General features: G+C 36.5%; 1 protein-coding gene across 1 annotated transcript; it reads right to left on the reverse strand.

Annotated features, from left to right (window-relative positions):
* Positions 1 to 233: 233 nt before the first annotated feature.
* LOC131692310 (uncharacterized) lies at positions 234 to 13,597 on the reverse strand. Its single transcript, XM_058979296.1, has 3 exons — positions 13,208 to 13,597; positions 1,084 to 1,207; positions 234 to 1,019 (listed from the first exon to the last, which is right to left on the reverse strand). The coding sequence occupies exons 1-3, from the start codon at positions 13,247 to 13,249 to the stop codon at positions 805 to 807; spliced, it is 381 nt and encodes a 126-aa protein (XP_058835279.1). The 5' UTR covers positions 13,250 to 13,597; the 3' UTR covers positions 234 to 804.

Raw genomic sequence — 13,597 nt, forward strand, 5'->3', positions numbered from 1 at the left:
ACCACACACACGCACACATACTCTCACTCAAACGATGACGCGTGCCAGCATAACTCGGTCCTCCCGTCGTGATGGAATGCGGTGTCCTCCTTATCGATCCTGAACTCCGGTTAACGGTATGAACTTTGAACAAATCTTGTTCGATACGGGTTAGTGTTGTCCCCTCCCCGCTCGTGTCGTTCCCACCCGTGGGTGGGTCGCGGGTGCTTTCTCTGACACATGAAACCATAAACTCTCGTTACATTAAATAAATGTTTATTAAAGTTTCAAAAAAAAAATATATATCTCAAAAATTCAATGATGTTGTACTTGGAAAATGACGAACTGGCGGGGTGGGGGAAGATGTCCTTTCGGTGTTGGATGTTCTCTTATTTTTCTCTGTTTTTTTTGCGCATCGAGAAGGTAAACAAAAGCTCACCAGAATATTGGTGCTGCCATCTGTGTGATTTTTTTATCGGTGGCGCCGGCTAGCGTCCGACACCCGGCAACTATACTCAAAGCTACCGCACATGTTGGTTTTTGTTTAAAAGCTATGACATAGATTTCACACTTAGTCCACTTACATAGTTTCGATTTCAAAGTTTAATTTTTAAAAAGACAAATATTTTTTTTTCTCTTGTGAGTTGTACATAAATATCAATCTTAACAATCTAGCGTCTTATCGTTTTTCTTCTTCTTCTTGTTGTCCTGTAGTTTATAGAAGTTATGAGATTACGACCTCTCTTTATCTCTCGCTGCTGCTCCAAATTTCGATTGTTCATAATGTTTTATTTGGCATTTTATATCGCTATCGCGCGAAACGATCTAATCTCGGAAGGTGAACACAGCATCGAAGAAGAACAGCACCCCATTGATGATGGCCAGCGAACCCTTGGAGATGGCCATTCGCCGGCGGTCGGTTTTGAAGCCACTTTCCCAGGCCTGCAGGATCAGCACACCGGAAGCGATGAACATGGCACAACCGAGCAGGCTGAAGAACAGGTCGATCTTCTTGTTGATCGGATTGCTCAGCAGGTAACCTAGCAGGGTTAGGAAAGGTCATGATCATAATTCGTCAGTTAGTAATTGTAGGTGGGGACTTACCAGCAAAGAGCCCGATTAGGATGATGCTATAGCCGACGAAGGTACCGGCGACCAGCAGGATCGTCAGCTCGTCGGTTTCGCCCAAGCTTTTGTAGTGCAGCACCACACAGCTGATGGTGAGGGCCTGTGGGTGGAAGGTAAATGGGAATGGTTAGATAATCTTATTAACATCCAGGGTTATAGGATTTCATAGCGTAATTTTTAATCGTTTTTGAGTCGTTATAATTCAGAAAGCCTGGCAATCTGACGACAATACGGATGTTCATTTTTGTTATCTCAGTTTCCAAAGTAAACAAATCAACCAATCTTTTATGTTTCTATTGGAAAAAAATAACATAAACAAATTCCCACGAAAAAAAATCGCCAGTTCAAAGCAACAACATAAACAAATCGTAAGGACAGCTATGCAAGGAATGCTTTACGATTTCGCACAAACTCTACTGCAAACGTTTTCCATTTCTTTTTCTTTTTTTTAATTCTGCAAACAAAATACCACATCATCCGTTCTGCATCGCCTACTTTGTTCCGCCGAGCTGCGGTGATGGATGACATCAGCGCTTTAAAATATAAACACATTGCTATGCCGTGAAGCCGTGCTGCCCTGCTGTGCTGAGGATCGGCCTGCCTCGATTAGTGTAATAAATCAATGAATGCGCCGCCGTCGTCGCCGCGGCAGGTGTGGAGCAGATTGGAAACCTAATAGTTTGACTATTAATAGTAAAATTATGACAATTCGAATTCCTCATTTCGCTTGCCACCCCCCGGGAAAATGATTAGTGCCAGCAATGAGGGAGGGGGTTGTGTAATTGTTGTTGTGTGATCATGATTCTTCCTGCTCGTTCAAGCCGGAATGAGATCACATCAATGGCCTCCGAGTCGCATCGGAATTACTCGCGCGCTTCGTTTGAAACATTCGAGCAATTCTACGAACCGGCCGACTGACTCGATGAAGTCATGAAATTGTTAAAATAACATAAACAAGTTGAACTATAACTTAATAAATGGCGAGAGATAAATCGTTCGAGATTAATTCGAAGCTGTCTGGTGTGTTGCTGGGCTGTGTTTGTGTTGCCCCGTCGAAGCCTTGACCTACTCGTAGGGCGGCACAGAGTTCGCTTATGGACATACACACTACTGCCTATTCGTGTAGCAGTTAATTGGTGATCCAGCTAGAAAAGGATCTGCACGATCACAATGCGTGGCACGTTCAGCGAGAATAAATTCCAACCGCAAATTTTCGAGCATTGTTTCGCGACGAAGACGAAGAGGACGTGATATCATCGAATGTGTGTAGCGTTTACATCCATTCGGTGACATCAGTGCAGTGTCTGGAGGCGGATAGCTATCCCCAGTGTGCCATGCCAATTGCTGTGGAATGTCGTGGGTTACTAAGCAGCGCACGTTTGCTGATTTAATTTTGACACATTTCTCGTCAATTGGTTTGTGGTCGTATTTAGCCAAGGGGATGCATGTTTGATTTCAATTATGAATTTCTATAAAATTCAGGTTATCGGATTCAAACAAGCGAATATTATAACTAATACTTCTTAATCCTGTTCTTTGTCTTCCTATAGATAGGAGCAAATTGGGCTTTTTGCATTTGTATTTTTTTTGTTTTTGTAAAAAGTTTATTCATCTAACATATGTCTCAATGAAATTTCCTAAAACTAGTGTGATTAAATTCGTCTTTTAAATCCAGATGCGGTGAGGTGAAACGTTTTTCGGAATTCATCTTTGATTCTTCTGAAGATGTTCATGTTTTATAAGCCCTTTTTCAAAATTTAGAAAAAGGATGTGATAGTTATTGAACATTAAAAACTGACATGGTACTGAACGGAATTGGGTCATTAAATGAAGAATAAAATTCTCCTTTTATTTCAAAAACTGATGGAGCTCATCCTTTCAGATCTAACAATATACATGTTGCACCTTTAAAACTTCAGAATGATTTTTAAACATGTCCTCGTTTGATACAATCGATCTTCCTTGACAGTGAATTTAGCCACATGGGGTAGCATTTTTGACAGTTATCCCAGCAAAAAGATAGGGATCAAGGTAGTGGTCCCGATAATTCAATATTGTAAACAAATTTGTAATTTTGCGTACAAAAAAGTTCGATTAGCGTATCTTTAACGTTAGCTGCATCGGAAAAAAAAATCGAAAACAGGATATGGTTAAACGACCCAATAGCACATTTTTTGAGCTGTTCTGTCGGAAAAAAAACCTTCACCAATTTTGTTTTAAACAGTCTTCCCATGAACATCGACAAGTTTGCACCCGTGTACAAAATTTCGTGCACGCGTTCAACCTCAAACGTGCTTTGCCTTTGTGTACAGGTTTGCATGTGCGTACACGAGAAAGGCATACACAAAACAGAATGCGTCAACGCTAGTGATGATGAGTGAGAGAAAGAGAAAACTAGGGTCAAGATCCTGTGTGTACGAACACCGCGTACGTACATGGGGTTCGGATGTGCAGACGAACATGTGCACGCGTTTTGGTACGCATTAGCGCGTTCGAGTTTGCACACGAAATGTGGGTATAAGATGAGCACAGAACTAGAGCGAACATGGTGTTCGATGTTCACTTGGGAAGACTGGTTTTAAATTATGAAGTAATTGACCCCCATAACTAAAGCAAGAACCAATTTTCGAAACATCTTTTTAAAGCAGCACGGAAAACCCCGAGTTTTTCACCATTCTAACATTTTTTGAAATTTTTAAAAATAAGTTCAGCTCAAATTTACCTGTGTTCTGAAGTGTTGGAAGATGGCAAAAGGAACATTCGTGTACAGCAGAAGACGATTATTAGCAGTAGTTGCAGACGGGCGAACCGATGCTGTATATAGTTTAATAAATTGGAAGCTAATCTCTGGCCCCAATCCGATTTTTTTTTGTCCTGTCAGGCAATTCATTCTAATCCAATTTCCAAAGCATCCGACTGAAGCACGTTCGTAATTGATTGTCGCACATTTCACGAAAACTCCTAACGGTCAGTATCTGCCTAATCAGTTAAGTCTAGGTGTTTGAAGGTGACGAATTTATTCAGGAGACTGTAGATGAAGATCGGTATACTGAGAAGACAATTATTAGGAGCTGTGATCTGGCTGGTACGATCAGTCACGGCACACAGGTTCGGGCCCAGATATTACCCATCCATCTGTTTTCTTGACATTGAAAATGTCTTACGGCACTATCTGGGTCTGGGATTCATTCTAAAATCTATTTCATCGTTAACAACTCTGTTAATTATGGATGGATTTCCTCTTTCTACCACCAAACAACTCGAAAACAACTAAAATTAAGTTTTGTTAGTATATGGTTTTTGTATTCCTTTAGTACACTTTTGAAACGTGAAAACTCCCCGAGTAGAGCCTAGCGACCCAATCAAATACGAAGAGGTTATAGGGTGATGAGCCTATTTTGGCACCATTAGGGAGAGGGTCGCACTATTTTTTGAACAATTTTAAAAGAAGCCATATTATCTATAACCTTTCTCAGCATAAAGTATCAGTGTACTGTTTCTTAAACATCTATATAATGCTTATTTAGCAGAATTGCCTCAATTTTCAGCATAAATGAAAATAAATGTTCCATTCTGTGCATCTATTCCCACCTCAACGATCCAATTATCGCCTCATGGGTGTGCCAATTTCCACCTCATCGAAAAACAATCTAGTTGAAACGCAATGCCTCATATGCCATTTGCGTCGATTCTAACTAGGTATCCAGATCATGGACGCCAACGTGTGATTTGTAAAACGAATCATTCTGCTTTTTTCAGCCGATCAAAACAAACGTAAACATCACGCACATCAATGAAACTCATCAGCTGTTAGTAGAAGAGCGCCCAGAATTGCGCACGCAGAAAAAAACCATTCGAAGGTTAGCAACTGCAATGACAAGTTTCACATCACATTGCTTTCTCCCGATCCGAATTGTATGTGCAGATGAAAATAAAATATCTGCAATCAACAATTAGTTGAATAACTTGAAGTAATTGATTACTTATACCTGAAATTGCATTACATTATATTTACAAGTTCATGTTTTGGTTTGGCCGCACTGGTGATTCTTTTCTGTATGATGGATACAAAAAGTTGGTTTTGATTGTGGTAGTGTATCAGCAAAACATGCCAATAATAGGAACCCCCGTATTTAGTTTTATCCTATTATAACACTAGGCCTATTCTAGTGTTTGACGAGTGATTTTAAAGTGAAATTATCATAAAAAGCTTCTCCAGCTAAAATAAAGGTATGTATCAGTGCAATGTTTAGTATATTTGTGCTGGAATAACGAGATATGAGGCGGTAAATGCTGGCTCGTAAGTGTTTATTTTGCTAAGCGCCGTTGCATCCAGTTTCGGTCCACTACGTGAGTGAGGCGGAATAGTAGATATTTCAATAAGGTGATTTTGTTTTAATTAAAAGTTGGATTTAGAGGATAGTTCTAAATACATATGTGCACAACAAATAAAGAATATAACTTGAGCTTATTTTTTCTCACCTGCTTTAGCCAAATCGATAGTGTCATTATCTCATATGCTTGATTCGAAACCAAGGGGTACGAAATAGGGTCACAATAGGCTCTACTGCCATAATAGGCACATCACCCTACATGGTTTATAAAGTGCGTATGAGCCGTGTCAGCAAAGTTCCATTTGTTTAATAGGATACTCGACCGCGTCACAAGACATAGTAACCGGTCTTATTAGTGCGAATTCATAATGGAAAAAGAATTATAAAAATTCTTCTATTAACTTAATTTACCTGTGTTAATGATCAGATCTATGCCTTTACCGGAAACTCATATATCAACGAATACAATTATATCAACGTTTTTAATTCGTTCAACATTAATTTTGTGCTGAATCGCAATACAAAATCAGTTGCATCAAAATGCGTATCATTGTAAAATTGTTTAATTCATTTGTTCCCTTCCACCGTACATTTTGCCACGCTGATATATGAGTTTCAGGTCAAACAATCTTTTATGTGTGTTAAAAGAACAACAATCCGCAAATATTTCAGATAATCTGGAAGTTTTTTCAAAATCTTTATTATCTGAGAACTCGCTCATGGGTAAGAGTAAAAAGAAGAAAGAGTACAAGAGAAACGGAAGCGGAATGAAGAAAGCCGAAAACAGTGAAAAAAGAGTGAAAAGGAATAACAAAAAGATAGACAGATATTTATCAATGATAAAGTAAAAAAAGCCAAATGAAAAAGTTAGAATAAAACAGGGAAAAGGAGAAAGGATAATCGCAAAGATACTAAAATGCAATGAAAGAAGAAATAAAGAAGGAGCAGAAAGGAAAACAAAAGAGAAAGGATGCTGGGAATCAGAAAGAGTTATAGGAAAAGAAGAAAAAGTAAACTAGTAAAAGGACAAGGAGAAAATTAAAATTAAGGAAAACAACGAAGAAAAACAATAATATAAAAAAAAAATGTTAAACGAAAAAAGAAGGAAAATTTAAACGAGAAAGAAGAGAATTAGAGGACAAAGAGAAAAAAATGACAAAAAAGGAACTATGAAAACGGAAAAAAATGAATAGAAAAGACGAAAACGAAAAGAGAAAAACGTAAAAAAGAAGACGAAAAAAGAAAAAAACTAAACAGAAAAGGACAAGAAAATTTAAAAAAATCCAACCTGAGAATCAAAACATGAAAATAAAGGGAAAATAAAAAAAGGTAAAATGGTAACAAACGAAAACGAAATTGAAAAATCAAGAACAGACGAGAATGGGAAAAACGACAAAAAACGAGTAAAAATGTGAAACGAAAAAGGGAAATTATAAAATTCAAAAAGAAAAAAAGATAAATGTAAAAGAAAACGAAGCAAAAAGGAAAAGAGTAAAGGACGAAAACAAACTTACAAAAAAGAAAAAGGCGGAAATTAAAAAATGAAACAATAAAAAGAGAAATGAACAATGAAAAACGAGAAGGACAATAAAAAAACAGGGGAGAAAGAAAACCAATAAGAACAGTATATATAAAAAATATAAAAACGGCAAAATTTGAGAAAAGGAAAATGGAAAACGGCACAAGGAATCATTAAAAAGAAGCCGTTAGATGAAAGACAGATGAAGAAAGAAGGAAGAACAAAATTGAAAAGCTACGAAAGAACGTGGTAGTCAAAAACGGAAGGAGAAAGAAAACCAATAAGATCAGTAAAAATATCAAAAAGCAAAATTTGAGAAAAGAGAAATGAAAAACGACACAAGCAATCATAAAAAAGAAGTCGTTAGATGAAAGACAGATGAAGAAATGAAGAAGAACAAAATTAAAAAGCGACGAAAGAATATAGTAGCTTAAAACGGAAGAAGACATTAGGAAGGGAACAAAAGTATGTGAGAAGATGTAAAACTAAATTGAGAAAGAAAAATGAAATTAGATGACATGAAGAAAGAAGGGAACGAAAAATATGAAGAGAAAAAAATAGATATAAAATGATGAAATAAAAATATTGAGTTGAAAAAAATACAAAACTAAAAAGTAAGAAAAGGAAAATCATCCAAAAAAAGAGTAAACAACGAAAAGTATGAAATTAATTGAGCACAGAAATAGTCAAAAAACAAATTAAATGAAAATAAATAACAAGTAAAAAAGAAAACAGAAAGAAGAGCATGGAAAATTACATCTAAAAATGAGTAAAATTGCATGCAATAAATAAAATTTACCGTTAAAAATAAAGTAGAAGTGCAAAAAGAAACAAAGATGAAGCGGAATAGAACAAGAAAAAAATTTTACGGACAAATAGAAAGATAAAGAAAACCGGAAAGAGAAGAAGAATAATTAGTAAGAGTAGACAGCAAAAAAATAAATAGGAGAAGATATCGAAAAAAGGAAAAAAAATAGTGAAAAAGGAAAAAATAAGAAGATGAAAATGAAGAACGTTGATGAAAAACCTTGAATCAAAGAGAAAACTACATACATATACATAAGGAAAATGGAAAGACTGACAAAATAATATAAATAACAGGAAAAGTGTACTAGACAAAAATGGCAACCCAACAAACAGAAAAAGATATGAAAAGTTAAATACTATAAAAACCAAAAAAATGTAAATAAAAAGGAAATTTATAAAGAAATCACCAAGGAAAATAAAAAAAGCATTCATAGAATTAAAAAAAAAACAAAAAGTGACAAAAATAAATATCACAAAGAAAGTGTACAACATGATTCGAGTGAAAATTAGAAAAGCGCCTGAAGAAAATGTGAATATAAAGCTGAAAAGTTAATAAGGAAAATGAAGCAAAGAAGAATAAATTAGAAACGAAGAAGAAAATAGAAAAAGCAAAAAAAACATAAAAAGAAAGAATAAAGAAATAGTAGAAAATCCGACGATTTTTATTTCTTTATTCTTTGATTTTTGTTTATATAATGTGTAAAATTCTTAAACTTTGTAAAAAAAAGTGAGAAAAGAAAGCTGTGTCAACAGATTAAATTTAAAAACAGAAGATAAGAGTAAAGAAGATAAAGCAAATTACCAACAAATAAGTGTTAGACAAAATTAAAAGATATGATGAAAATGTAAAAAATGAAGAAAAATTGAAAAAGAAACGGCAGACAGAATCAGGAAAAAGAGAGGGCTTAAGAAAAGAGGAAAAAACATGAAGAATAAAGGAAGAACGAATAAGAAAAAAAACAAGAAATGAAAGACCGGGCATGAAAGATGAAAAGCCAACAAAGAAGGTAAAGCAGAGAAGCCGAGTGGAAAAAGGAAAATGGAAAGTAACAAATGAAATCGACGAATTATGAGAAAAGTAAGTAGAAAAATGAGAAACGAAAACAGGAAAGGTAAGAAAACAAAAGAATGCGAGAATTAAATAAAGAAAAGGATTAATATGGAAGATGGAAAACTAAAGAAGGAAGAGACAAAAATTGAAAGCAGGAAAATGTTACACAAAAGAGAAAGAGGCAAGAGAAAACGGAATTTAAAAACATGTAAAAAGAAGGGAAAGAAAAGTATGAGAAGAAAAGAAAAAAAGGGAAAAATTCATCAACAAAAATATTTAATGGGAAAATAATGAAAACATACATGAAAAGCATAGCCTACTATGGGGAAGGTGGCAGTTTAGTATTTTGTGGTGATATATGACGAGTACGTAGCTCGAAGCATATACAACCGCTCATTCATACACTGTCGACGTCTAACTCATCTGCTGAAAATCACCATTTGAGGTAGTACTGTGCGGTAACCTTGCCTCTGGCTAGCATATCCAAAGCCACTCAATTACTATGAACTTCCTGCTACCTTCCTATCTTACATAGTATAAATGCCAAAACTATCAGAAAAGTAAGTGAACAATTGTATCTACCACTTTGTTGCTTATACACTGCACAAACAATTGGCTACGAAGTCAACAGCCAATAAAGGAACAGCCACAGAAAATAATAGTACCAATACAAGAGGAAAATACAATTTCGATTTACTCATATTAACCTAACAAGCTCACTAGTTGAAGCAGTTACTAAAAGTGAAAATTTATTTCAAGGGTACATAAAAGTCAGGAACACCTCGTTCATAACAGTGCACTAGTAACGTTGAGAAGTTTCGCCCAGGCAGAAAACCTCATTGCGAAATGTAACATTAAATCAAACATGACTAAGTTATAACCAAAATCCCTGTTTACATGGAAGGCGATAAAATCGAAGTACGTTTACGGGATTTAGCAACACTACCAAATAATGCCACTTTAAAAGATTCATGTCGGAACACGGAAATGTGGCACGAGCGATATTCGGATAAGCCTTTTAACAACGGCGTTTACGTGGCTGACCAAACATACGCCGTGAACATCAAGAAAATAGTAGCTACTACTTATAACTACATGGACGTGTGCGATGGCGCGAGAGAAGGCAGACCGATTGACCCAAATTGAAAAGTTTTATCTTTCAACCTAGGGGTTCCTCTTAAAAATTTCGAAGAAAAAGTCGTGTAAGCTTTGGAACGTTTATTGCTTTTTTCTACCTTACATGGAATGAATCAATTTCGTTGACATTTTGTCGAAAACATGCTCACCAATGTTGTATTAAAATTTGGCATGTGTATGACATGCATTAATTACGAAAAAACTGTGTTTTGAAAAATCTTTGGGGACCTACTCGGAAAATTTCAAGCCCATCTCCGTTATAGCCGTCAATATGGTGAACAAATGACGAAAAGTTTTAAATATTGGCCCGCTACAGATTTGATTCTATTATCATTCGTATGGAGCGGTTTGGAGCGAACGCAGCATCTGCTCAAAGGACTGCTCGGTACTGTACCGAGAAGGAAATATTTGTGAGTTGTACAGGAATTGTGGATTGCAATTAATATTGGACATTTTTTTCAGTTTCCGATGCTTTAAAATATCAGACCGAAGCTCGTTCGCTACTGGTTCCCGCCAATTTCACGCATTGAGGTGCAAATCTTGAACGGTAAGAATTGTGATTTCGGACGAATGTTGCTATTCAACCTTGTCAGGTGATCTCTGTTCGGGTCACTGCTTGTCAACATCGGAAGAGGAGATAATTATTAGCATGCGGCCTCCTTCGTTTCCGTGGACTGGCTGCATTATTTAGTTTGTACAGCTCCCCATTTCATTTTTAGGCTTCAATTATAGAGGTTTAAATCTTAGGGTCATTCGCCTCTTTTTTCGGGTTTGAAAAATCACTTTAGAAATATCTCTAGATCTTTGTGCGGGGTTGAAATGTTTAGAGGTAGAAGCTTGAACGAATAACAATAAGCGAACGAAAAAACAGAGTTTCAGCGAATTCGTGCGCTTAGTAAGGTTTGGTTTTAAAATTTGCCGACGCTTCAGCCGTATTTTATAACTAGAAATTTTATGGCGCTTCGTTTTCAAATTTAAAGTTTGCAATATATTTTTTTAAATTCAAAACAAATATTTTACGTTAAAAAAATTTTAGAGTATAAATATTTCCAAAAAATACATCTAAAAAAATTAAATTTTCAAAGGATTCTACTTTTTATTAAATTAGAGAATTCTTTAAATATAGGTCTTAAAGTTTCAAAAAATTAAAATGAACTGGCTGAGAATTTTCGATAATATATGCGGCCTCAAAATAAACCCAACTGTCAATTTCTGTCCACTTTTTCCCTACTTTTCGATCACTATGCTTCTTCCAAAAACAAAACAAAAACCATTTCGCATTTGAAGCCACAAGTGCCAACTAGATGCCGGTTGGTCCCCCTGTTAAACGACACACGCACACAAAAGACAAGCAAACATCTTCCTCGTTCCTATATTTTATGATCTACCATCTTAATTCAAACAATAAAAAATGCCATGGAAAACTGTTCTCCTTGGGGCGCGTCACTACGCATTATTCCCTGTCTGTCCGTCCGCATTTACTTATAATGACCCCCATTTGGATGGAAGCATAGAAGAGGGGGGGATTAGGTACGCGTCTTCTTGGCGCCAACTTTTCCCATCATTTTCTTCCGAAGTCGAATAATATTCCCTACTCCAATCCAATCTACACACAACAGATTGTCGCTTCCTTTGTCCTCGAACTGTTCGAGTTCTCCCCCTCATATATATGCACGTACAATCCATCAGCACTACTTTCGATTGCGAGGGGGGATCGTTTGATCGGAGACAGGAGCAGGAGAAGAAAATGCAATGGATCTCATATTTTCAAACATTGGCGTGGTTTTCGCCTCCCTCCGATGCTGTTGATTATTAGTCATCACGTCACTTACTAGGAACGAAAGAGTCCGTTGCGAGCTGGATGGCTTTTAAACTGAAAATCTCATAAAAATGGGTGTTCTTGATTCAATAATTTGATTGGGATTTTTTTTTGTTTTCATTTCTGCCGAAAACTGAAGACGTTTATTATCTCAGAGCCTGCTAAGTTACATCGGTTTTGGGCGGAGTGTGATGGGTGACTTTCATGCAAGTTGCATTGCGTTCAAGCGTTAGCATCATACACTGGGATAAATTAACACCCTGATTCTTCAAAAGGGTTCATGAAATTTTTTTGAACAAGCTTTTTTCGCTCCTTATTCCGCTGATAACTAAGTGTTAAGCCACTTGGTTTCTCTTCCCAATGGTAATTGAAGAAGTTTTTTTAGTTGGTTTACAGAATTTGTCAATCCTTTTGAAAATTTAGTGTGGAATTAAAGCGTTAACTTTTTTATTTTTCAATAATTTTTTGATCGTACAAAGAGTGTCAATTAGGTTCGTCATAGGTGAATTTCCCATCTCGATCTGAGATATTGACCCTTTAACGCATTAACCGGATCCAGCGGCTGTGCTTCCCTTCCGAAAGAAGACGCTTTCGATGAATAAAAATAATTAAATTAGCATTTTCGACCCATAATTTAAATTTTTTTGTCGTCATTTGCTAAGAATAGTCTTACAGAAAAAAACAACTGCACTGGTTTCTGTAGCAGGAATGATCAAGAGAACCTTGGGTGTAACAGTTGTTTTTGCTTCTTGACAAGAATAGGGGAGGGCAGGGTGAGTCACGGACCATGGGATTGTATGAATCAAAAGTGATATGTGCTTGAACAGAGAAAAATTCAAAACTGATCTTTTAATTTTTACTTGAAGCAATATTTAAAAATCCAGTGTTACGACTCAGTTGAAATTTTATGGCTCTTTTTGGTTGATTTTAATTCTACGTCCAATTACACTTTCGCTGAAAAGATTTTCACACTTTATTTGTATTAATTTAATTTCAACACCGAAATTAACTAATATTGTAACGAAGTGGTAATAATCTAGTAAGATTATTAGTTAACCACAGCTGCTCTATTGTCTTCTCATAAAGACAGAGCCAGCAGTTTCGCATCAATTCACAAAAAACAGTCGTCTTCCCCCGACCACCCAATTCAAGGTGTGTCGCGCTTTCCTATTAAATAACCGGGCAAATAATCCACCATTCTCGTTTTGTTTGTTTAAGGTCTCTATCAGCAGCGGTGGAAAGCCGAACCAGTCGATATATTTACTCAGTGGCTTATCAGCGATTAGAATATATGTCAGTTTCGGCACTTTACTGCTTTGCTATCAATGTAGCTAACCCCCGCCACACACACCTTCTTCCTTTGCGGTAAGCAAACCGCGAAACACAGTCCACATAAAAATGAGAAAAAAACAGCATTTCATTTTGATAATTACCAATTCAAGGAATTTGACGATCGACAATCGGCTAACGGCCATTTTGCGGGATGTGTCGTATGGATAAAAAAACAAACTGAATCAGCAAAAGAATAGACTCCAACAGCACACCCACGGTCTGAGTATGTCGAGATAGTATCTAATGCAACAGATGGCTGACTAAGTAGCGTCAGTAACAACACACAAACACACTATTCATACACTGGTAACAAACGAAACAACTTTATTATAAACCACTCGGAACTGAACTGAACGGATCAACGATTGGCGCGGAACTGAACGCGATGGATGGATTGCAATGCGGTGTCTACTAAAAATAACAAGACGGCGAAGCGACCGACAACGACGACGACGAAGACGGCGACGCTTCAAGTGCTCTGCTCTGTCGGA

This window comes from Topomyia yanbarensis, chromosome 1 (assembly GCF_030247195.1).
Source record: "Topomyia yanbarensis strain Yona2022 chromosome 1, ASM3024719v1, whole genome shotgun sequence".
Classification (NCBI taxonomy): domain Eukaryota; kingdom Metazoa; phylum Arthropoda; class Insecta; order Diptera; family Culicidae; genus Topomyia; species Topomyia yanbarensis.